The sequence below is a fragment of the Bos indicus genome, chromosome 3 (assembly GCF_029378745.1).
Source record: "Bos indicus isolate NIAB-ARS_2022 breed Sahiwal x Tharparkar chromosome 3, NIAB-ARS_B.indTharparkar_mat_pri_1.0, whole genome shotgun sequence".
In the NCBI taxonomy this organism is placed as follows: Eukaryota; Metazoa; Chordata; class Mammalia; order Artiodactyla; family Bovidae; genus Bos; species Bos indicus.
This window is the reverse complement of record NC_091762.1, coordinates 29,627,429-29,653,178: the sequence shown is the minus strand read 5'-3', so window position 1 is coordinate 29,653,178 and position 25,750 is coordinate 29,627,429. Positions and strand designations below refer to the sequence as shown.

Sequence of the window (25,750 nt, the reverse complement as noted above, 5' to 3'; positions counted from 1 at the left end):
TTGCCAGATGCCTTGCAGAAGCCTCTTGGAGCCTGACTGACAGAACAGAGCTGACCAAGCGGCCTTGAACAGTCCTGCACCTTCATCCATGCCTCGGCTTCCCCAGAAGTGAAGAGATAATCCTTATCCCCGCTTCTCAACAAGTGGGGGACAGCCTAAAGTGGAAGCAGTTGTGGGTTTATTACAGTTATCCATATGGGCATGTCGCAAGTTGAATGATCTTTAGGACACAAGGTCTTCCTGAAATTTTTCTTTTCCAAATGCAGTTTCTCAGGGCGACCAAAAGATGTCCCTCTCTGGGGCCCTGGAGTCCTCAGAGGGGAGGTGACAAAAGAGCCAGTCAAGCAAGGTTGAATGGGTAGGAGCCCCCTGTCGGGTCCCTAGTGTCTGAGGGACCCAGTGTGCCTGTGTGCGACTGTGTGTGTGCGTGTGCGGGGCTGCCCGAGGTCTGGCCCAGGCAATATCAGGCCAGCTCCAGCTGGCCAGACCCAAGGTGGTCAGGGGACTGTGTTGAGAGGCTCACTTCTTCTCTCATGCAAGAGAAAACAAGTTGCTCGGCCAGAGTTTCTCTGGTCAACACTGCCCAAATTGGATTGGGGGAATATTTTTCCTTAGGAAACTCTCACTCTAGAAAGAGAGCTGGGTGTCTGCCCAGCCTTGGATAGGATTTACTAATACAAAAATTAAAAAAAAAAAAAAAAGCCCTGTCAGCAGGAATTGGAATTACAAAGGCAGTCGCTGTCTGTCTTTTTCTCTGGCCTCTTTTTCTTCCTCTGCCTACCAAAATGGCCCGGAAGCAAGAAGAAAGTTTGTTTCCCTGTTTTTCCTCTTAAAAGTCACCTCAGAGGGCTAACCCCCACTTTCAAAATGCCTGTGCAGGGTCTGCCTCCTAGGACAGCACGCAGGCTGCAGAATTCTTGCTAATTACACTGCTCTTCCCCACTGCCCTCCAGGTGCTCAAAACTTAGCCATTCTGCGTGTTTTCCTCCTGCTTTTTCACTTGCTGGCTAACTCTCAGTCTGATGTGTCGGTCTTGGGGAGCCAAGGCTTGGGGGGAGGACCCTGGACTGTCACTCTAGCAGGACCCTTGAGGAGTGACTCAGCTGGAGACGGTTTCTGACAGTGTGGGGGAGGCATTTTCAAGCAGGTGCCTCCCGTCACACAGCCAGCCTGTCCCCAACTTCTCGTGTTTTCATGACACACCACCAGAGCTGTTTTTCTCTCTCTGAAATTTGGACTGATCTGACCACATGATCCAATGTGTCACTCCAGGGATGTGAGTCAACCAAAGGCTCTTGGAGAAGGTGGACTCACTGGGCCCATGAAGGAAAGAGCCCCAGGCCAGTGCTGTTACAGGGCTGGGCTGGGGGAACTCCGCTCCCCATTCCTCCCACAAGGACTCTGGAGAGGGCAAGCCTGAAGCAGTACTGCCCTTATTCCCCATCCCAAGCTACCCCGTCTTCCTCTTTGGGTTTTCTCTTTGGGACTAGCTGCCCCGTCATGGAGAATAAGTCAATAATTCAGAGTAGAGAATGAGAATCAATTCAGTCCTAAGAGGAAAACATGGCTATAGGGGACGACTGATGAGGATGAATGAGGGCCAGATAGGCACAGAGTTGGCCAGGGGTTGGCACAGGGGTTGGCTGTGGAGTAGGGGGAGGCCTGGTGGAGAGGCCACATTTATTATCTACATTGTTGCTAATACACAAACACCATAAAAACATGCTAACACTCGGACATGGTTGACCCAGACTCTACAGCTAGCTCTGTCTCCTCCCTCGTCCCAGGAAAAAACACGTATGTGTAGGGAGAGGCTTGGAGGTTGGGGGTTAGTTGGCTTGGGGTCCAAGGCACTCTGATCTACAGCTTCTGTTTCCTCTTGGTTTTCCTGCTGACGTTGCTTGTTGCTTTGCCCATTTCCACTCCCAGTAGAGACTGGGAGTCTCCTGTGGGGAAGAGACTAACTGTGGCAGAGAGAGTGTCGTCTTTGGTCTGCGCCCTTTTCTCACTCTCTTTAAAGCTCCAGCCCAAGTGTAGCCCCAAACCTGGTCTACTCCTGGTTCCCACCGCATCCCTGAGATAGCTTGGCAATGTGACAAAGAACTTCTCCAAATGCTAACGGTGAACAAAAGAAATAACCACAGAGGACAGAACGGCACACTAATAGGGTGTTTTGGAATCTTTCACCACCGAGCTCCAGGCTCAAAGGGCTGGGACGACTTCTCAGGCCCTTCCCTGGCAGCTCTCTGCCCATTTCTGGTGCGCAGCACCCTCTCTTTTCTGGATACTCGTCCGTGTACTCCTAAGAGCCTGTATCCTTCTCGACTGAAACCTCATCCCATTCTCCTACCACCTGCGGCCTCCCTCTTAGGCCTCACTTTGGTGGGCAGAGTTGTTTCATTCTCAGCCTACTGCAGAACTAGGAGGGCTGAGATGGAGACTGAGTCCCGCTTCCTATCTCAGGTAGCAATTTCATCTGTGCCTCCCCAAAGAATGGCCTCTCCTGCATTTACAGGGATGGAACTAGATGCCCCTTTATGAGCTCGCAGAAGGCCGATGGCCATAGTCATTCTTAGGTAACAAGAGGCAACAAACGCTACTTAAAACCACAATTGCCTTCTATGGAGGGTGGAGCCTTCCACACTGCAAAGACAATATACCAATCAGGTCCCACCACTCATGAGGAAGGTGGTCCATGATTTATTTGAACATCTTCTTGGTTCTGAATGTTTGAAAACAGGGCTGGAACTGAGTCTGGGCTTAGAGGCTAGCGAGAACTAAATTCCCCGGGGCAGTTTAAAGAGGGGCATGGTTTGATTGTGACTGAGGCAGGGAAGTTGGGGAAGGTGGAGAAGAGCCAGCCAGCAGATGGACGCAGGCATTCTATGGGAGGCGTGGCCAGAAAAACCTTGGGGAGCAAGTGCCCCCTGAAGCCTCCCCAGGTGGCCATGGATCAGGCAATGGGACAGAGATATACAATTCCCAAGAGAATAAACCTCCAATCAGAGGGCTGCTACTCACTTTGTATAACTTGGGGTGGGGTGGAGCCAGGCTTGCATCCCATGACCAGGTCAATGAAAGAAGAGGCCAAGAGGGGGACCCTTCAGAAGAGCCAGGAAATTAGAGCCAGAGGGGACTAGGAGAACAACTGCTGTCCCCATCCCAGGAAGAGGCAGGCTCTCAGGGAGAGAACCCCCAACGCCCCCCCACCCCACCCCCACCCAGAGCCAGCCTTGAGGCAGCAAAGAGGGGAGTTAGCAACGCGTTCAGTGGAGCCAATGCACCTGGTTTGCCTCCTGGCTCAGCCTCCCACTGGCTTTGTGACCTTGAGCAGGTTGCCTGAGTTCTCCTGTCTGGAAACCAGATAATAACTGTACCCGCCCTGCAGGTTGGTGGTGAGGATTAAATGTAAGCACATAGCGCCTGGCATGTGGAGGCAGAGAGGTCCCAGCTGATGCCCCGCTTCCACCTGCAATCGGAATTCTGCGTGCAGACGGTGATCTTGTGAGTCTAGTTCTCTCATCAGGCCCATCTCACCGCGACTCCCTCCCACTGGGCACATGCTCAGACTTACGATTTCTGATCACAGTAGGAAACAGCTCCTGGAGAAACAAGGTTCATTGTTAAGGATGTTGGTGCCCTCCCTGAGCACCAAGCTGCTCTAAGTCCAGAGCATCGGCAGGAAGACAGGGAGTTTTCTGAAGCAGTCGCTGGTGCTTCTCAGGCCATCAAGATTGGGTGACTCCAGCCATGCTGGCCAGAGGGACACTGCAGAGAGGGGTGTGCTTTTAAACACCCTGCTCAGTCCCTCCCATCCCAGGTGCTGTCTTTCTTACTCTAATTCCCAAGGCCAAGTGGACTCCATGGAAAACACTCTGTCCCAAGTTTTGCCGCAGCCCTAGAGAGACTGTCTTTAGAGATCACCGATGCAATGGAAGTGAACTTGGGCAAACTCCAGGAAATGGTGAGGGACAGGGAAGCCTGGCGTGCTGTAGTCGATGGGGTCGCAAAGAGTTAGACATGACTTGGCGACTGAACAAGAACAACAGAGACACCCTCAAGGTCTTGGAGACTTTGTCCAGAAAGGAAGGCATTAAACATTCATGGAGAATGAGTAGGTGTCAATTCAGACCTGAGAGGAAAACACGGCTACAGGGGTGGATTGATGAAGATGAATGAGGGCCAGATGGGCACGGGGTTGGTGGGGGTGGGGGGGGGCGGGGATTGTAGTGGGTGGCTGCCTCCTGGAGAGACCACAGTTATCTACATTGCTGCTGACACAGAAACACCATGAAAATATGCTAACACTTGGGCAAGGTTGACCTAGACTCTCCAGCTAGCTCTGTTTCCTTTCTCCTCCTAGGAAGAAATATGTATGTACAGTGGGAGACTTGGTGGTCAGGGGTTAGTTGGCTTAGGGTCTGAGGCTCTTTGATCTATAGCTTCTCTTTCCTCCTTGGTTTTCTTGCTGATATTTCTTGTTGGTTTGCCTATTTCCACTCCCAGTAGAGACTGGGAGTCTCCTGCGTGGAACAGACTAACTGTGGCAGAGAGAGTGTCATCTTTGTGCCTTTTGAACTTCATGCCTTGGGCTCCAAGTCTTGGCCCTTTCCCTTACAGGACAGAGAGGCTCACAGGCATAGAATAAAGATAGGAAGTGGGCAGAGGCCTGGGAGGGAAGGAGAGAGGGAATGAGTGAAATAGCCAGGGGAAGAGAATTCCTAGAGACAAGGAAGCCAGTGAGAAGAGCATGAGGTTGGGTCTCATGAGACCGAGGTTGGGGTCCCGAGCTGCACAGATTCACGGAGCCACCCCAGACAAGCTCTGTGATTTCTCTGGTCTCATCTTGCTCATCTGTGACAGGCAGACACGGGGCCAGATTATCACGGAGGCCCTTTCCAGCTCTGACTTTCCCTAAGTCCTCGAGAAAATGGAGTCATAACACCAGGGACCAAAGAAATTAGACACCCCTCCGGGATGGCCCCAGTTCTTCCCAGTTGGTTGCCATCCTAGTCATGGCTACACCCAGTGATCTGAGTCTTTTGGATTGTAGGGGACTCGCTGTAATCTCTTCCTCTGGAATGAATCCTGTGGTCTGAATGTCCTTGACAGTGTCCAGAGGGGATGTTTGCCTGTTGCTTGGTTGTGTCTGACTCTTTGTGACCCCATGGGTTGTAGCCCACCAGGCTCCTCTGTCCATGGGATTTTCCAGGCAAGAACACTGGAGCGGGTTGCTATTTTCTTCTCCAGAGGATCTCCCCAATCCAGGGACTGAACCCGAGTATCTTGCATCTCCTGCCCTAGCAGGTGGATTCTTCACCACTGTGCTACCTGGGAAGCTGGTGACCAAATAATATCTCTCCATGAGAAAATGTCACCGTGGGTTATCAGGTGGTAGAAGCCAAAAGACAAGTGTGTGCTCTGCACAGCGAGGTCGGGGGAAGCATATCAAATGCACCAGTGTTGGAGGAATAAATTTTGGTTGATGCATGAGCTTGTTGCCTAATGATTTCCCATTCATTCTGTTGTAAGGGGAAGATTAGATATTTATACCATTGAAATGCACAGCATACTAATGAGCAGCACATGGGGCCAGGGCAGAGCAGGGTCGGCTGGCCCAGCCGGCACGGAGCTATCTCAAGGTGCCAGCAGAGGAGGGAGGCAGAACAGGGCTGTGGTCTGGTTGCCCGTGGAAGCTGGGTTCTGCGGGCAGCTGACTAGGGTGGGCAGTGGGGCTGTCTGGATGCTAGGAATTTATCAAGGGTGAGGAGGGAACTGTCCCCACGGTTCTGAGCTTCTGGCAGCGTCTTAAGGCCATTTCATCTGAAGCTACAGAGATGGACCTATTGTGAAAGGCTGAGTTTAGAAATGACTTGAAAGAGAACACCCAAGGCCAATGGAGCGGTTACTGAGCAACGCTGCTTATAGCCGGGTCAGAGGCCTGTCTGGACCAATTAGCTTTGTTTTCCATCCCGCTGGGAAACCTTTAACCCCCTGTACCCAAGAAAGGCTATTGGTCCCAGGGGGCCCAAGTGAGAGGTTGTGGAAGGCCAGTGCAGCCATCACCTCTGCTGAAGAGACAACTCGCTGGTCTGGAGCTCTTGCTTGCAGTGCAGGAACCCTGCGGCAATTCTGGGATTCTGTCCCCTCCCTCTCTCCCCCAAAAAGACTTGTTGCCTGTGGGTTGGAGCTCAGACCCACACCCTGCCTCTCCCTCTTGCTGGGCTCTTGATGGATTTTCAGCAACCCTTGGGTAGAGGAGCCTTGGGCCTTTGAGTAGTTCCCAGAAGAATCAAGGTCACATTGGCTGCAGAATCTGGGGCCTGGTGGGGAGGGTCATATTCTCAGGACCTGAGCTTTGAGCGTGGTGAGACCCCTGGTGCACCCCCTTCCTGCTTCCTCCCAAAGTAGAACAAGAGCTCGGAAGGCAGGGCTGCAGGTCTTATTTCTGGAGTAGGGAAAGCACTCCCAACTTCGACATCCCCATCATCACTTGGCATCCTTGAGGGAGGCAAGCAACCAGGCCCTTCCTCTCCTGCCCTCTCAGAGGAGAAATGCTGGCCGGCTGCATTCTGCATTGGCAGGGGCTGAAGGAATCAGCTGTGTGGGGTCTGGTCTGGACATTTTTGCCCTTATCCCAGCCGAAGAATTGATGCTTTTGAACTGTGGTGCTGGAGAAGACTCTTAAGAGTCTCTTGGACAGTAAGGAGATCAAACCAGCCAATCCTAAAGGAAATCAACTCTAAATATTCATTGAAAGGACTGATGCTGAAGCGCCAATACTTTGGCCACCTGACGCAAAGAGCTGACTCATTGGAAAAGACCCTGATGCTAGGAAAGATTGAAGGCAGAAGAAGAGGGTGACAGAGGATGAGATGGTTGGATGGCATCACTGATTCGATGGACATGGGCTTGGGCAAACTCTGGGAGATGATGAGAGACAGGAAGGCCTGGCATGCTACAGTCCATGGGGTCACAAAGAGTAGAACACGGATACTGAACAACAACAAACTACGGCCTGAGGGTGGAGGTGCAGGAGAGCTCAGCATTCCTGAGAATAATGAGGATAACGAGGCCAGGCCCCAGGGAGTGTGGGGGTAAGTGAACATTAGCAGAGACAAGCAGCTCCAGCTGAGCAGCAAGTAAACAAGTGAGGCCTGCAGCCCCGAGCCACGCGGGGGCTTCTGACTCAGGCTGGCATCAGGCTGCCAGAAGGGCACAACCAGGGCTCACAGGGGCCGGGCCACCGAAACAGTGGGCAGGGCTGACTGGCTTCATACATTATTCAGAGCAGCTCTGACTGGAGGGCCTGGGGAGCAGTCTTCATGGGTTTGGGCGGGCAGCCCGGGCCCAGGCCCAGCCTTGCTCCTTTCACACCTCCTGGAGCCTCCATGTGACCCTGATCTGCCCTGTGTACCTCTCTTGGAAGGTTCTCTCTCTTGGCTTCTCTCCAGGCTTGGTCCTGCTTGCAAGAGTAGAGTCCAGAATTCAAGGCAGAATTCCAGGGATACCTAGCCTTGCTGCAAATTCCTGATGCAATGTGCTGTCTTGGCCTGATTTGCTCTGAGTGGACTGGGGCCACTCACCCACTCCCCCCAGCTCCATCCCACTTCTCCCCAAGTGTGGCAGATACATTCATGCACACTGCAAAACCAGCCTGCCAAGTCACTGAGAGCTCACTTCCCTAAATGACACATAAATGAAAAATAAGAGTTCCCCTAAAATGATACATACAACCATGTCCCAGTCTTCCACCAATGACCTCATCTCCAATGGGGCTCCAACTGCTCTTGGCAAGGCTGATGCTGGCAAAATGGTCACGTCTCAGTCTGCATCTAACTTGATCCATTGCAGGGTCTATGATGTTCATCCTCCCCTCTCTCATTCTGGACACACAGTCTTGGTTTCCCAGGTAATTGTACTTTTCTGGTTTTTTCCTCCTAATTAACTGGTTGCTGGTTATCAGCTTCATTTGCTGACTTTTCCTCATGGTCCCCACGGTCTAAACAGTAGAGTGTCCCATGGTTCAGTCTTGGGTCTTTCCTCTTCTCTAAATTCGGGATCTCAACTAACCTCATGGATTTTAACACCATCTACATGCTGATATCCCCTATACTGAGTTGTTCAGCCAAGGCTTCTCTTCTGGTGCATTCTTTATCCAAGTTACTATCCAACACCTCCACTTGAATATCCCAAAAGTATCTCAACTACCACATATTCAAATCTGAGTTCTTGATCTTCATCCTCATATGGGTTCTCCCTCCAGAATTCCCCAACTCAGCTGATGGAGATGCCCTCCTGAGTTGCTCAGGCTGACAACCTTGATTCTTCTCTTTCTCTACACCTTAGACCCTGCACCCAATCTGTCAGCAAATACTGCTAATTCTGCTTTCAAAATACATCAAGAATCAAGAACAGCTTACATCTCTACCCCCATCCCTGTCCAAGCCACTGTCTCTCTTTCATGGCAACAGCTTCCCGATGGATATTCCTGTCTTTGCCCTGGTTGTATAGTCTATTTCCAACCTGTCAGCCCTAGTGATGCTTTTAAACTTTTGACTGTGGAACTCCATGAACCTTTCCTGCCCCTTCCCCCTTCTCACTTCATCTTTTATTTTCTCTCCTCTCCAGCCCCATTTCTGCTTCAGCCACATTGAACCCTTACTTCTTTGAACAAGCCGGGTGTTCTCCCACCTCAGGATCTCTGCATTTGGCATTTTCCCTGTCTGGACCTCGGCATGGCTCTCTCCCTCTTCTCTCTCAGGCCTACTCTTGGGGATATCTCCCCTCACTAACCTGTTTTACCCTGTGATAGAGCTTCCCAGGTGGTGCCAGTTGTAAAGAACCCACCTGGCAATGCAGAAGACACAAGAGACATGGATTTGATCTTTGGGTTGGGAAGATCCTCTGAGGAGGAAATGGCAACCCACTCCAGTATTCTTGCCTGGAGAATTCCATGGACAGAGGAGCCTGGCGGATTACAGTCCCTGGGGTCACAAAGAGTTGGACACGATTGAGCAGCTGAGCACGCAAGCATAGGACCTCTCCTCCAGCCATCCTCCCAACTCAACACACCCCACCACACTTCCAGGCTTTATTTTCTCCAGGCCACTCATCACTCTCAAACATACTATCTATCTCACTTACTCATTTGTCTCCCCACACCAGGGTGTAGGCTCCCTGAGATCAGGGGCTTCATTTACCATGCATCCGCAGTGTTGTTTTTTTTTTTAACTGTTCATGGGGTTCTTGCAGGCAAGAATACCTGAGTGGTTTGCCAGCTGAAGCTCCAATACTTTGGCCACCTGATGTGAACAGCTGACTCATTGGCAAAGACCCTGACGCTGGAAAAGATTGAGGGCAGGAGGAGAAGGGGACAACAGAGGATGAGATGTTTGGATGGCATCACCGACTCAAAGGACATGAACTCAAATGGACAAACTCCAGGAGATAGTGAGAGACACGGAAGCCTGGCGCGCGACTGAATTGCAACAACCATCCACAGTGTCCAGGACTGTGCTTGGTACCCTGCAGATGCCTGAAGAAATCACCGCTGGATGAACAATTCCTGAACCATCCCTTCTTGGCTGTCCTCAGTTCTCTTTTCGCTGTGCTCTTCCCCTGCTTGGTATCCTTTGCTGGTTCCTCTCCTCTTTCTTCTTGACTGTGACTGTTCTCCAAACTCAAATCTTATTCTTGAATTCTCTTTCACCATCTGCATCCCCCATTCCACTCCCTCACTCTTCCAGCTTATCACCTCTGTCTTCCCCCATTCCCTTTTCACGCCTAGTTAAATAGTGTTCTTTTGGTTACATTTTTACTTGCTCTGAAACCTCCACCCTCCACCCGACTGTCAGCTCCTTGAAAATAAGGACTATGTTTGTCCTTCAATACCAAGTGTTCTTGGACCCAAATAAGTTCTTAAGAGGTTACTGAAGACATGTGGGTGAAATTTCATTATGCTTCCCTCTTGCTCCTGCCCTCCCTCCTGGCCAGGGTAGAACTGGGAACCTGAGATCCAAGGTGGGCACTTTGAAGGTGTTGATCAAACTGCCGGTCAATGAGTATCTGGGAGGCTTTGTCCCAGGGTGATTGAATGAGTCACAGTGACTCAATTTTGCAGATTCTTCGACTCCAACTGAAAAGGCCTTTTGTAAGCCTTTGGATCCTGTTGCACTGGAGCACATAGGTGTGAGAAAAGGATGCAACTAACTCTTTTCTGGCAAGGAAAGCAATTTCATTCCAGGAGGCCAGTTTTCCACCAACACACTGGGACCTGCATGTCCCCCTGGGACAAGAGAACTGCCTTCCTACCTCCCCCATCAGATTGTGAAGCTGTGAGAACTGGACAGAGTTGAAGTTTTCGTATCCCCCGGGCTAGCCTGGTGTCTGGTACACGGTAATTACGCCACAAGTAGTTATGCACAGAGAGAAGAAACCCACCATATGCAAGAGAGGTTCTTTCTAGATCTTTCCCCCAATCCAAAGAAAATAGAGAAACACACTCCCTTCCCTCTGACTCTCTCTCAATACTCTCTTCCTTCACTGCCATCAAAGCCTAGCCTAACATATTCTTTTTCTAGAAACTTCCCAAACCAATCTCGTCTGACTCTGATTTTTTTTCTCCATCTCTCCTCAACATCTCTACTTATGGCTGCAGTACAGCTGCTTGGGTAATTTTGTTTGTGAACATCTGAATTGGTCTGCCCCTAGGTGTGTGCCCTCTGCATGAGAGGGTTGGGGGGTTGGGGGGGGAGTCACTGGACACAATTCCCATTAGCCTAAGCTGTAGGAGCCGGGCTCTTTCTTTGTCATCCTTTCCACAGCCCAGCCAGGCTTCTATCCACAACATGTGCTCAGTGATCAAACTGACAGCACACGGTTGACACTCAGTACGTGTCTGTTGACTGAAAGAGGAATGAATGTCACACTCAGTGCCCACAGGAAGAACACTGGGGAGATGGTAACAGAATCCAAGTGTCAGCACAAAAGTCCCCTGGAACAAGAGGAATGAACCAGGTCACGAAGAAAAATCCAAACCAAACGCTCTTCTGGATTTCCTGATGAGCTGCACCATTTCAGGGTCTGTCTTCTGCCCAAGGAGCAACATAATCACACTTACTCCCCTCTAGCCGTGCCAGGACGTGGGCTCTGCTGAAGGCTCTCTACCACTACCTATCTGGGTGGCAGTGGGTATCACTGAGCTTGCAACCTTCATTTATTTACTTACATATAGGGCACAGTAATAAGGCTTCTGGTGAGGATGAAATGGGGTAAAGTTGCTTGTGCTCTTGGCTCCTGGTAGGAACTCAAGTAATAACCTCCATATTAATAACTGGCAGACAGGGGCCTGAGAGGCAGGGAGGGCGCTGAGCCCAGGTGCAGGGCTGTGTCTCAGAGGAAAAGGGGGAAGGCCGTTGCTGACGGGGCCTCGCTTGTGGCAGCAACTCCCTGGAGGACATTTCCTACGGGCTTGAAGAGAGGACACTGAGGGAAGGGAATTCTGCCCAGGGGCCTATCAACCCAGGTTTTAGGCCTCTACTAGGGAGACCACATTCCCGCGCACTGGGTTTTTCTGCTATGAAATCGCTTCTTTACAGGAGAAGCTGAGAATCTCAGAATCTCATAACTTTGAAACTGGTTTCTGAGGCACATGCAGCCCAGAGAGGGCAAGTCACTTTTCCAAGGTCACACAGAGAACACAGGGCAGGACTATACATAAAAGAGAGAAATAAATAAAATAGGAATGAATAATAGCCAACCACCTGTCAGAATAGATGGTCCAGACCAAAGTTGGGGCTCAGACCCAGGGGTGGTATAAATAGTGCCCTGGAGGCTGAGTTAGAAGAGAGGCACTGTAAGCATGGAGCTCAGCAGGCTGCCCTGTGACAGTGCTGCCCTAGGCATCTTTGCATTTTATTTAAGTGACTACATATAATACAAGCTAGGTACTATTATTACCTCTCACTTTCCTGATGAGGAAACTGAGGCACGGTTTAGACAATGTCCCTAGGGTCTCAAAGCTAGAAAGTGCAAAAGCTAGAATACAACACAAGTTTGTCTGGTACCAAAGCCTGAGCTCTTTGTACCCAGCTCTCCTCATTCCCAGGCTAGAGAATAGATTGTTCCACCATTCAAGGCCTCCCTTCCCCCCTACAGACTGAGTCCAGGCTCCCTGGTAGTCTATGGAGTACTGACTGCATTGGCACCAAAACACACACATACATGCACTCGCACACACACACACGCACATGACCACACACACTCACTCTGACCCATGGGGAACCTGGTAAGGTAGAAAGATGGCCAAGTCCATTAACGCCACCAAGCATGGCACATATTTATGGCCCCAATTACAGCCTCCATGAAGGAGCAGGAATGGGGACAGGAACAGTTGTGTGCGCTGGGGTCTGAGGCCTCTGTAGCAATAACTACAAGATTACAGAGACGTTAGCAAACCTTGGTGACGGCAGCTCTATTATAATGATAAATCTACAGCTTTATATAGAAATAATGAGACTGGGGGCTGAAGGGGGGGAAGGGAAGAGCAGAATGATCTCAGCCAATGGATGTTCTGGGTGGAGAGAAAAATGGCAAACCGCAGGGAACTCCCAGGAGACCTCCAGGGGACCTGAGTCAAGCCAGCGAGAGGAGGAAGTCTCAGTGGCAGCCTGAGCATCTGGATTCTGGGGAACAATAGAGGGCTCCGATGGCCCCAACACGTCTGCTGTGCCTGCTTCTCACCCTCCAGTTGAGGGGGAGGAGTAGCTCTGTTACAGCCTAAACTTTGCCCAGAACAACCTGGGGATGCTGAGGCCAGTGTTCCTTGGGCCTTAAGGGTTTGCACTTTAAAAAGCTCGCCTAATTGGATGCATACCTTCCCTTCACTAGCTTTGAAGCTCCACGTTCAGTGCTTGTGCTCCCTCGTAAGGAAACAACACAAATGCTCCAGGCTTTGCTACTCTAAACCACCTTAAGCACCGGGGCAGGGACCAAGATAAGGAACCTGTCTGGTTCCACCTGCCAGGGCTGCACCTGATCCTCCTGTCCACGTTCGAGGAGCAACAAGCAGATAGCGTTTATAGACTGGTGTGGCCTCAGAGCAGCCTCCCCAGCCCGCTTCTCACAGGGCCTCTCCTTCTACCAGACTGTGAGTCACTGACCCTCCACTTCAGTCCAGACCACCTGATCCGACTGGTTCATTTCTTTGCTACTCCAGACATCAGCCACCTACCTGAACCATCACTCTGAAGGAATGCAGAGCCATGCCTAGCTCAGCTCATTTTCAAAATACATTTGACTTTCTCCTCCAGGAAGGCTTCCCAGGTTAACTCTCTGCTTCTTTAATAATCCTTTCCCTGTGCACCAATATGTAGTTTTATTTGAATTAACTAAGCCATCGGTCATTCAGCAAGAAGGTGCTGAGTTCTTATGTTTGCCTAAAATGACACTCTGAGCCCTGAGGGAAAATAAAAAGTCAAATGTGGGACACAAACCATTCCTAAGCCACTGGAAGGACTTTGCAAGACAGAATATGATTTGGTGTATAGCTGAGGGACCCAGAGAATAAATCCAGGAGTGACTTCTCTGAGAGTGGAAGGACTTTGGGGGAAGCTTTCAAAGGTGGGTTGGTTTGGGTCAGAGAGGTGGGGGAAAGGCCTGGCTGCCAGAGGGAACCTTGGGAGTAAAGGCAAGAGGCAGAAATGCCGGGCATGTTCAGGGACCAGCCTGCAGGTTTGAGGAGCTGGAGGCCAAAATGCAACTCTAGGATCAGAATCCAGCAGGAATCTGGCACGCAGGAGAGATGGCAGCCGACTGGGCTCATCCACATCAGCCCCCATGGCTCTGGCTGCAGGATTTCACATACATGGAGTACTCAATCATTCCCCGTCACTGCGACTTGGGCCTCTCTGGCCTCAACGTAATTACAATTTTAGAGTTAGCTCAAGCAAAAGCACCAGCCCTTCATTTCCTTTTCCCTTCCTTTGCCTGAATCCTCATCCCCCCAGGATAAAGAGACCGCCCCTGAGAGCCAGCCTGCTGAGAAGCTGCAGAGAGGAGGGCCCTGGTGGCCTCACCAGACAGAACATTCATCCCACAGACTGTGAGCAAGATGGGTGTATGAGCAAGTCACCCCCCTCTTCAGCTTCAGAAACTCCTGGTCTCAGACTCCTGTCCTTGGCTAGAATGCTTCCCTTCCTCTTTGCATATCAAGTTATGTATACCAAGCCCTCCCACACAGCTAAATTCTCTTTCACCCAAGAAACTGTCCCTGACTGTCCTAATTCTCAGATCTTACAACCTCACGCATTATTTGCTACTTTGCATCACTAGCTACTGCATGAACATTTCTTGTCTCTATAATTCAAGTTCTGCATTGGGTCAAAGAGGCTGTCTTCTATCCAAGACCCCCCTTGGTCCCCAGTGCTTTGCACAGGGTCCTGCTTAAGAGAAGATAGAGGAGGACTATAATGGTACTGACTGAGGGTGATGAGGATGGTGAGGGTCTGTCCTTTTTCTCAAGCTGGGCTGGGGAAGAGGTGTGGGACATGGTAGGGACAGCCATGGAATTCTAGGAAGTTAGCATTCATGTGAGGGGCGTCCCTGAGCGCAGACTGCCTGCTCCACAATGAGGGCGTCCATCGTGCCTGGAGCTAAAGTCACAGGAAAGGGAGGTCTCTGGGGAGGAGAAGGGAAGCTCCTCAGAGGGCTGAGTTGAGTCCTGCTCCTCACAGCCCCTGGCCCCCACCCCCCTCTCTCTGAGCCCCGGGGCCTCAGCCTCAGTATGGGGAGGACTAAGCCACTCTTTGCTACCTGTACGGTCACCATAATGAAGCTGCTGCCATTCGAGACCACAGGGAAGAGCTGTACCAGATGTAAACTTCACAGTGATTGATAGAGCAGAGCTCCTGAGCTTGGGGCCGGTGCACAGCTGCTGTTCCAGCCGGCCCCGTCTGCCCGCCCCATCTGCAAGCCCCCCTGCCTGTGCTGTTTTCTGTTCTTGGGGATGACATTTCAGGAAAGCAAAAGTAGGGGAGGTGCTGGGACACCAAACTGGACCAAAGTTAGCATCAGCTAGGAGAATGGGCTATCCCAGAGACCTTCCCGGAGCAGAAACAGAACCCACCAAGCTTTCTCCCCTTGAACAAATCAATTCCTTTTCCCACCAGAGTGGGGTTGATTTTCCCAGCCTCTCTCCTTACAAATTCAATATATAGATATTGAGCATTGATTGTCCACAGGGAGAGTCTGCACCCAGAGAAACAGTGAAAGAAATATCCCAGGGGACACTCAACCACTTGGCGTTCAAGACACCAGACACAACGCCATTGGCATTTGGTGGCAACACCCCTTCAGGGCTCTCAGCTGCCTAGCTGGACTTAGAGAAAGGCACATCCCACACCTCCATCTGTGGGATGCAATTACACAGCTTCTTCAACAGCCACCCAGGGCCCTGGAGAACACTGTCTACACTGGACCCAAGGGTTTTGGAGATGCTCTCTTAATTCTCTGTGCCAAACCTGCCCGCCTCTTAAAAAGCCAACTCAAGCCCTACTCATTTTCAAAATAATGCTTGACTTTCTCCTCCAAGAAGTCTTCCTGGGTTAACCATATCCAATTCCCATTGCTTCTTTAATAATCCTTTCCTTGTATGCCAATACATAACCCTTTCCTTGTGCGCCTTGAAACCTTCCTGGTTAATTCTAATTGATTATGAAGAGCCCAGCATCTGGCTCTGTAGTGTGTGAATTAGCCAGGTCTCCTTCCAGGCTGGCCTCCTCCCCTACCACCTTCCAGATGGCGTAGGCAGGCAGGGCCTGAGAGCAGGGGCTCTGCTGCATGACAGTTTCTAGTTCTGGTTGTTAAGTACTTCCAGTCCCCCTTCTGGACATGTGGTAGGATTGCTTTGCCCTGTCCCCTTAATATTAGGAGTCACATGTGTCTTGCTTTGGCTAATGAAATGTGAGTGGAAGTGACATGTGTCATTTCAGCATGGAAGCTTTAAGAAATAGTGCACGATTTGCCACATCCCCTCCTTCCTGAGGTGGTAACTAGGAGCACAGGGTCAAAACGGAGCCTCTGTAAACTTGGTGACAAGGTAGAATGGAACCCTGGTCAAGCTGCAAAGCACACGTAACATGAACGAGAACTAAATCTTGGCTGCTTTAAGCTACCAAATCCTAGGATTATTCGTTGCTGTGGCATAACCTGGTTTATCCTGATTAATATAGCCTGTCCTTGATCGCCTGTGCCAGGCTTCTAGTACACATCAAAGCCCTTGGCACATGTTGCTGTCTGAGTCAGTCTATAAGCCTGGCCCCATCCTCGCCCATGATTAAAGACATACATTATAGGTGGCAGTCCTGAGGCCTAGAAGGTAGAGGCAACCACTACAGAAGATACATCAGAAGCAATAGATACAAATTCCCTTTCCTTCCCTTCCCAACCACTTGGGAGCTCCGCTGTCACCATCCCTCCCCACCCACCTGGGGCCCAGTGCAAGGATTTCTCCCGGGGTGGGCTGGGCTATGAGGTGGGGTCCCCTTTCACATCCTGAAGGGCAGAGGCCCATTTGTCTCTAGGGGTTTCGGGGTTCAGGAACACATCCACTCAAATCCAGAACTATAAATCCTGAAAAGGCCCCCGGGGCCGGCGGTACTCACACTCGTGGCGTACTGGATGTCCTTCCAGATGGAGGTTTCCCGGGACAGGTCGGAGGCCTCAAAGAGGTTGTCCAGGATCACCTCCCCGATCATGTCGTGGCGGGAGAAGCGATCAAAGTCGAAGACGCTGAGATGCAGCTTGCGGTCAGCCAGCTCCTCGTAGGGCACCGGGAAGTGGAAGTTCTCGTCGAAGGTGGGGTTCAGGGTTTTGCGGTGCACCCGCGTCTGCAGCTTGCACTTGCGATCGGGCAGGAGGTAGATCTTGACGTAAGGGTCGGAGCTGCCGCAAAAGTCCTTGGCTGGGAGGTCAAAGGCCTTCAGGATGCGCACAATCAGGGTCTCGTTCTCGTAGTCGTAGCGCAGGCTGAAGTTGATCTTCCCGCAGCTCTTGGCCTCGGATTTGGCATCGTCCCCATCCACCGACTTCTGCTTATAGAGTTCGGGCTTGATGCGGCCGATGCTGGTGGGCTGCTCCGCTGCTGGGGGCAGCTCGTTGCCGTAGTCCACGCTGGACACGTGCATCTGCCGCGGCAGGTGGCGCTTGAACGACGTGTGCCTGGAGGAGGGGGGGAAGGGTGAGAGAGTGAGGTCGGGGGACGGAGAGCGGGGTGCAGACCGACATGGCTCGGGGCCCGGCTCATCCTACCCCGTGTGAGGCCCCCTTTACTTCCTGCTAGCTGACCCCCTTTACCTCTGCCGCACTTTGTGCGCATGTCTTAATCCACGTAAAGTAGTTGGAATGGGGCCTGGTACATAACAAGCTGTAGTAAAGGTTAGCCATTGTGATCATTATCTTTTCCCTTGCTTTTCTGCTTCTGGCTTTCTAGGTTTCTTTCCTGGAAGACGTTGACTCAGGTTCACCTATTTAAAAAGCTCCCCTATTTAGAAGGACCATCCTTTCCCACCCTCCATACAGCATTCCTTCATCACCACCAGGATCATTACCCCCTTTCCCTCTGCCACTTTGTAGCTACATGACCTGGGACACATTATTTAATCTTTCTGTACTGTAAGATATGAAAAACTAAAAGTAGCAATTGCATAGGATTGCTGTGGGGTGAAAGGAATACACACAAAGTGCTTAGAACAGAGCCAGGTATATAATAAGCTCTTATTATTGCATGGATTCTTACACTGGCTCCTCACAGCAACCTTATGAGCGTCATTAGCCCTATTTTACAGTTGGGAAAACTGAGGCTTAGGAAAATGAGCAATTTGCCTGATGTCAAAAAACAAACTCCGTAAATGTGACCCAGCACTTGTACCATTTCTGGCTTTCAATCTGAAGACCAGGCCTGCTTCCCTTTGGCTGGACCGCTGGGATCCTGGACCCAGGAATCCATAAGAGCCCCAAATTTTTAATAAATACAACGCCTTATGCATGCACGTTCCACATCTTTTAAAAGTTTCTGAATTAAAAAAATAAATAAATAAAAGTTTCTGAATTTAGAGTAGGTTTTTGTCATTACATGGTGGTTGTTTTTTTGTCATTTTGTTTGTTCAGATAAAGAATGTCATGTATCCAATTTCTGTAAGGCAGGGAACTCTGGCAAAGGCTATTCTCCTTCTCAAAATGTTAGGAATCTCTTGCTTCTCTCCCACACACTGCAGACTCCATCTCAGAGGCGGTGCGGACATAGACACATCATTAACTTTTATGTCTCTGCACCTTTGCATATTCCTTTCCCTCTGGACAAGCCAACACCTCCCACCCACACACATCTCAGGGTTGACCACCTGCACAGCACCCCACCTCCAAGGTTCCCCTCTCCTGAAGTCACCCCTGGTGCCCACCTCCGAGCCAATCACCCACCATGGAAGACATCATCTGACATATTCTCCAACCAGAATACGCATATGATTATTTCCAGTCTCTGATCCTCACAGGCTGGAATCTCATTCATGTATTGGATTCAGGAATGTGGAGTTAAGGAAGGGAGGGGTCCACCCCTCACCTGGTGGACGATGCTGGCTCTGTGGTCTGTCGCTGCAGCCGTGTGTGACGCTTGATGTGCTCTTTGACGGACATCTGCACCTCAGCTGGGATATCTGGGGACGTGTGGCTGATCTTCACAGCCGCCTCTAGGAAGCCCAGGGTGTGGGGGTCCTTGAGCTTGTCCGCCATGTTGCCTCTGGAGCTGGGGCTCTGGAGGGCCTCCGGGGAGGGATTAGCTGAGGAGGGGCTGGAGGCCTCCTTGTTCCTCCAGGGCATCCAGCACAGCTTCCAAAAGAGAAAGAGAAAAACTGCCACCAGGGCCACGCCACACACAATAACTACCACTGCGAGGAGGCTGACAGAGGTGCCTGCCCTCAGCCAGGCAGGGAGGCACAGAGACAGACAGAGGTGGGGAGAAGCCGGGAAGGGTTTTCAAAGAGGGGCCACACACAAGGGACAGAGACGGAAGAAGAGAAAAGAGTGGTCATGAGAAGGCTGCCCAGGCAGAGGAGGGATGGTTGTAGGGTCAGTGCTCCACATCCAACTTGTGAAATATCTGCAGCCTCGTGTTCACCTCAGGCTGATTTCTCCAGCTTCGCCCCTCCCCCCACCGCCAGCTTGGGGAGCACCTGGGCTGTCTCCCCGACTCCCTGTTGGCATGTGCCCAGGGAAGGGAAGGTAATTTAAATAGCAGCCTAAGCAAATGTGCAAATTCGTGAAGCGTTCACATTTGGATGCTGTTTGAATTTCTATTAGAACTGTTACTATGGCCAGACTTAAAGCAGAGTAGTTTTTTGCAGACAGTTCTCTTCCTCCACAGGTTGTGAGGCATTGGGGGCCCCAGGCTGAGAAACTTCATTCTCTTCACTCACCCCAAGCCCGCCAAGCCCACAGCAGGAGCTAATATATAGTGAATAGGTTGACTTGAAGAGAACAAGATCAGGCATAATCTCCTTGAGGGTGGGGATTAGGTCTAATGCTTCTCCCGTATTCTCAGAAGTGTGCACACAGTAGGCTCAACAAATACTTGTATGAAGTTGGAATCTCCCTGGAGAAGGAAATGGCAACCCTTTCCAGTATTCTTGCTTGGAAAATCCCATGGACAGAGGAGCCTGAAGGGCAAAAGTCCATAGGGTTGCACAGAGTTGGACATGACTGACCCCACACACACCACACCAAGTTGGAATCTGATCCACACAGTTTACTTCAGAGCTAAATACAAACAATTCCGATAGCTGTCCTTTGCCCCCATTCCTGTGGTTCTGCTGTAACACTGGTATTTTTGAAAGTCATGATTGATTCAGAGGCAGGCACTCACTGTCCCACCCTGTGCCCCAAGTAGGATGTCCATTACCCTAGGAGAGTTGTGAAGGATGCCTTTCTCTGGGAGAAGCTACTAAGCACGCCCCTTACCCGCACCCCACCTTTAGGAATGAACCTTTGAGCTCAAGGCCTCTTCTTACTCTGAGACATCAGGAAGCCTTGAACCAATGGGTTTGCACAAAGGTCACTTGTAGACAAGCCAGAAGAGGCTTGTTTGGCTTGCGTATGACTGAAAAATCAAGCAGTTCCATCATCACCATCGTCATCATCACACCAGATTCCTGGCTTCTCTGGAAATGGCCTGAGGTCTTGGTAACTGGACCTGTGCTCCCACATACTGAGAACTGGCGATGCCCTTCGGAAGGCTGTATGCTCACTAGCTCCTGTCCCTGTTACTTGCCTGCCACTGCAGGCCTATGAATTATCCTGTCCCAAGCCTTAAGAATCTTGGGATTTAAGGTGAGGAATGACCCTACAAGTACTGAGGTCAGGCTGTGCTTCTGCAGGTGGGAGCAGTGTTCCAGATGAGGGACTTGCCTGTGGTCAGAGATCACAGAGCCTAGACCAGGGTCCAGATGTCCACTGCCCACCCAGCCTAGGGCTCATTCCACTGTCCCAGACTGTTTGTCCTGGATTAAACTGTAGGTTACTGTAACCCTGTGTTATTTTTCATTTGTCTGACTCACGGCTCAGCATAGAAATTGACACATGAGAATGAATGAATGAATCAGTCGATCAATGTCAAATAAAACAGCTGTCATTATCGCTCAACCAATATTTACTGAGCACTTGCCTTGTTCCTGGTACTAAACTAGGCTGGGAGATGCTTGGTCCCTCTTTGGGGGATCAAGAGAACTCTCACAGCACAGGCCCCAGGGAAAGCTCTCCTCCTTCCAGAGGGACCTGAGGAAGAGGCCAAAACATCAGTCATCTCTGGGGAGCGAGCACTGCCTCCCGACTCCCTGGCTGCAGGGTATTGGCCTTGATCAGCTACCGCCTTCAGGACTAAGGAATAAGAACATAGGACCCTCATGCCTTTTGCCACCTTCTCCAGGCCCCAGGCCCCTGCACAGAGACCTGGGAGCCTTTCCCCAGCATAGGAGCTGAGGTTAGTCCACCAGAGACTGCTAGGGACCAGACAAACTGATTCTAAGTGAACTTCTAGACTAAAGGTCTCCAATTACAGTGTGCATGCATCCTGGGAGTGTAAGAGAAAAAAATATTAGATTTCTTGAATATTTATTCATTATCTGAAAAATAAAAAAATACGAATTATAATATACAAATTGATAGTAATGAATTTTGTTATTGAATTTAGTCAAGTTATGAACATTACAATGTCCAAGGCGCAAAGTGCTTTTTATGTATTCACTCATTTAAGACTCTCCAGTGAAATAGGTGAAGATTATTATCCTCATTTTGCAGATGAGGAAACTAAGGCACAGAAGGTTAAATAGATTGCCCAGGGTCACACAACTGCTAAGTGTTTGGAGAGTCAGCTTTACAATACCCCTTTTGTACATGTGTATAGAACATGGGAGCAAATAAACACATATTGGAAGTATTAAATAAAAATAAATTTTGCTGTTACGATTTCATGATCTAAATAGTTTGAAGACTGTTTCCTTAAGCCCTGATACCCTTGGGGTTCACAGGAATGCTACCACAGATATAGCTAAGTATATACCACAGATATATATATGTGTGTGTGTGTGTGTATTTAAAAGTATCTGGCCATCTCTGAGCCCTCCACATCTGTTCTTTGTTACAGCGGTTCCGGGTGCATTCTCTGCAATATGAGTCACCTTAAAACAAAAGGTATTTCTAGGGTTTTGCTTTCCTTTGATCATACATCTTTCTTCTTCTGGTAATAATTAGAATTTTAATGAGAAAGGGGGAGAAATGGGGGGAATCTAGAGAGCAGAGAGTGCATTTAAATGTTCAGTCTGACAAAAAAAAAAAAAACAACTGAATTCATAAATGAAAAGAGAGGTGGAGGAATCAATTTTTCCTCAGCATGGTTGCTATTTGGAATGTGTCTCCACATGACCCCTGGCTGTTGTCCCCTCAGCACTGTGAGATTATTGGGAATTGGCACCCGGTGCTCAATACTGGTTATGTAAGGCCAGGAGGCCCTTCCTCTGCCTGGAGACTCTTCTTCCAGGATACCTCACAGGCGGGCCATGCAAATAGAATTAGGTCCCAATGCTGAGTGGGTTCACACCACAGGGGAACGAGGTGGTGAGCAAGGCTGGTAAGACCAGAATTAGGCCACGGTGTGTATGATTGCAGAGGATTTAGCTCCTTTAAAATCACTGCGTGTGACCTGGAATTCAGCCTGCCCTCAGAGCCTGGCTGAAAACGTGTCACAAAGGGCTGTCCAAAGGCCCAGGTGACCTAAGACACTTGCCTTCCTACCCCGGGCCTGCTGGGACCAACCCACCAGGATGCATTGCCTCTAGTAAACTGCAGGTGCATACACAGCCTTCACAGCCTTTTCCCCACTCAAGTCTTGTTTGAACCTCAACCCTCTGAGGCAGATAGCATTTTGATGGCAGTTTAGCCACCTTTTAAGTTCTGACCCAGTGCTCTTCATGTTATACCATACACTAGCTTCATGGTAAGAGAGAATAAGGACACCGTGGGGGAAGGAGAGGGTAGGACAAATTGAGAAAGTAGCACTGACATAGGAGAAGGCAATGGCACCCCACTCCAGTACTCTTGCCTGGAAAATCCCATGGATGGAGGAGCCTGGTGGGCTGCAGTCCATGGGGTCTCGAAGAGTCGGACATGACGGAGCAACTTCACTTTCACTTTTCACTTTCATGCATTGGAGAAGGAAATGGCAACCCACTCCAGTGTTCTTGCCTGGAGAATCTCAGGGATGGGGGAGCCTGGTGGGCTGCCGTCTATGCGGTTGCACAGAGTCAGACATGACTGGGGTGACTTAGCAGCAGCAGCAGCAGCAGCAGCATTGACATATACACACTATCATGCGTAACAGAGATAACTAGCGGGAAGCTGCGGTGCAACACAGGGAGCCCGGCCTGGCGCCCTGTGACGACCTGGGGAGGCGGCAAGGGCTTGGGGAGGGAGGCTGAAGAAGGACGGAATGTATATATGTAATTATGACCGAGTCGTGTTGACATATGGCAGAGACCACCACAGCATTGTAAAGCAATTATCCTCCAATAAAAGAAAGAGAGGTAAGCCTCTGGTAAGGGAGAAAGTCCTACACATTGAAAAAGAGGACGAACTTCCTAAGTGTTTGTATTTCTATTCTTCTTTCCTCTCCTTTTCCTTCTTTACTTCCCCTTCATCCTGGAGAGAAAGAAGCATTGTTTTGGAGTCAGACTGGGTTCATTCAATGTCCATCTCTACTGGTTATCAACTGTGACTCTTAATCTCTCTCAGACTCTGTTTCATCATCTGTAAAATGGGTAGAGTAATATATCTACCTGATAGGGTCATTGTGAGATTTAAATGAGATCAAGTGTATCAAAAGTGCAAAGGACAGTGCCTAGAATGTAGTAAGCCATATAATAAATATTTGCTATTTTTATTAGAATTGTCTAGTTCTGCCCAGTCTGATTTTGAACATCTTTTAATTTTAAAATTTGTTTAGTGGGCAGAACACATGCAAACCATGAACACTAATAAGAGAGATAGCTTTAACTTTATCATTACAAACTAGGAACAATCTTACCAGTAAAAATAATATAATTATTCTATTATATAATATATATATTAATATAATACAATTATTCTATTATGTCTCTATATAATATGTATTATAATACATATATATTATAGCTAGATCTCCCTGTATCTCAAGATGTAATACATACTATGTGAAAGATCTCACATCTCCAAGTTTTTCTGTCAGTACTCACTGTTCAGTTGTTTTGCCATTACTGTCACCAACCAGCTGGTGAACAAGCTCCAAAGGAATAAGAAGAAATTCACGGAAGAAAAATGTACAATGCAGAACGTACTATGCTTTTGCAAAGTTTGCTTGGAAACTGGGGAAAAGAAGTCCATTACTCAGTATTAGGTATTAGAGGAGACCAGTATTTTACGGGCACCTGGTTTGGGGAACCATATTGACCAGTTACCCAGCAGCCTTTGGGAGAGCAGATAGTGATGGGACTTGGCTTCAGAAACACACCCAGTGATCTGGTGCTGTGCAGGGCATGTGGGTTCTAGCCTGGACTGGGGAAGTGCTCAGGGACACGAGGCAGACATCTCCACTGAGCACCAGTGCCAGAATGACCACAGAGCACGCTTATCAACTGTGTGACCTTGAACAAGTTACTTAACTTCTCCAAACATTAGTCTCCTCTTTTACTTCAAAGAATCACTGTAAATATTAGATGAAGTAAGGCCTTGAGCACAATGCTGGATACATGGTGTGTGTGTGCTTAGTTGCTCAGTCGTGTCCGACTATTTGCAATCCTTTGGACTGTAGGCTCCCACCAGGCTCCTCTGTCCACAGGATTTTTCAGGCCAAGAATACTGGAGTGGGTTGCATTTCCTCCTCCAGGGGATCTTCCCAACTCAGGGATTGAACCGTGCCTCCTGTGTTTCCTGCATTGCCAGGTGGATTCTTTACCCACTGAGCCATCGGGGAAGCCCAATATATGGTGAAAGTTCCCAAAGGTAAGTTGCTGTTATTTCTTCCTGGTTTTTGTTTTTGTGGTGGGTAACAGTTCACTGGGTACAGAATGGACCCAAAGCTTGGCCATTGAGGCAGGGAAGGGGGACATGGAACCAGGGGGCAAACATGTGAGAGACTTTAAGACCCTTCTTTTCTGGTGATGATGATAAGGCCCCTTCTTTCCTGATGATTCCCTGAAGGCCATCAGGGCAGGACCTGCCTGTCACCTTAAGTGAGATTGTCTGACAGGGGGGATGGCTCATGGCCTCCCTCTCTCTCTCTGGAAAATGGTAGGCTATTAATTAGCAACCCAGGCATTTCTTATCTCCCCACTGACACTTTTTTCTCTGGAGACAGAGCCCTGATACTCCAGTGCTCCCTCCTCTTCTCTCCACCCATAGTGTTAGGATTTATCAGCCTTTCTCATCGCTTGCTATTGTTCCCATTTTTCTAATGGGCTTCCGTGTCAGGAAGACATTCTTGCTAACAGACTGTAATTGAAAAGATAAACTGGAGAGAGGAAGTGAAAAGAAAGGACCATTTCCTCTGCTCCCCTCAAAGCTGGAGAAAGCTGGCTGCAGGGTCTGGGGTCACTGATGGACCCTCAGAAATGGGCAATGTCAGGCACTGCAGAGTGAAAGCTGCCTCAGTGAAGGAGCTCCTGGGCAGACACAGCTGGAGGCACAGACTCGCACAACTCAGGGAGCAGCCAGCAAGAAACTCAGAGGCCCCAAACCCTGAAGGTGCAGTGTCTAATCTAGGAAGGGAAAAGACTCTGGTCAGAACCATTAATATGAAGACTAGTAATGAAAGTATTAGTTGCTCAGACGCGTCCGACTCTTTGTGACTCCATGGACTACTGTAGCCCACTAGGCTTCTCTGTCCATGGGATTCTCTAGGCAAGAATACTGGAGTGGGTTGCCATGCTCTTCTCCAGGGCATCTTCCCAACCCAGGGTCAAACCCATGTCTCTTACATTTCCTGCATTGTGGGCAGGTTCTTAACTATCTGAGCCACCAAGGAAGCCCTAGTAACAGTATTTGTTATTTATTTCTATATAGTAAGTGCTGTGCCCCTTACAAGATCTCTTAATCTTTACATCCTCCCTAAGAAATTAGTATTCATCTCTAAAAGAAGGGCTTCCCTGGTGGCTCAGAGGGTAAAGCATCT

At 49.6% G+C, this 25,750-nt stretch overlaps 1 protein-coding gene and 1 long non-coding RNA gene across 13 annotated transcripts in view; one reads left to right on the top strand and one right to left on the bottom strand.

Annotated features, from left to right (window-relative positions):
* Positions 1-25,750, bottom strand: part of SYT6 (synaptotagmin 6) — a 66,066-nt gene that overhangs the window by 34,451 nt on the left and 5,865 nt on the right. For 5 of the 7 annotated variants that reach the window (XR_011565736.1, XR_011565737.1, XM_070785876.1 and 2 more), the window contains exons 2-3: positions 18,620-18,885; positions 16,665-17,220 (exon numbers count right to left, since the gene is read on the bottom strand). Coding sequence is in view for 5 of the 7 variants with exons in the window: in XM_070785874.1 (XP_070641975.1) it covers positions 16,665-17,220; positions 18,620-18,885 (822 nt within the window). In the remaining 2 variants the exon portion in view is untranslated. Of the gene's footprint in view, positions 1-16,664; positions 17,221-18,619; positions 18,995-25,750 lie in introns of those variants that run through there. The other 2 variants (XM_070785878.1, XM_070785877.1) reach the window with 2 other exon arrangements.
* The window catches only part of LOC139182163 (uncharacterized), a 163,842-nt gene continuing 162,216 nt past the window's right edge, over positions 24,125-25,750 (top strand). For 2 of the 6 annotated variants that reach the window (XR_011565741.1, XR_011565742.1), the window contains exon 1: positions 24,169-24,582. This is a non-coding gene — a long non-coding RNA (uncharacterized lncRNA). Of the gene's footprint in view, positions 24,583-25,750 lie in introns of all 6 variants that reach the window. The other 4 variants (XR_011565740.1, XR_011565739.1, XR_011565738.1 and 1 more) reach the window with 4 other exon arrangements.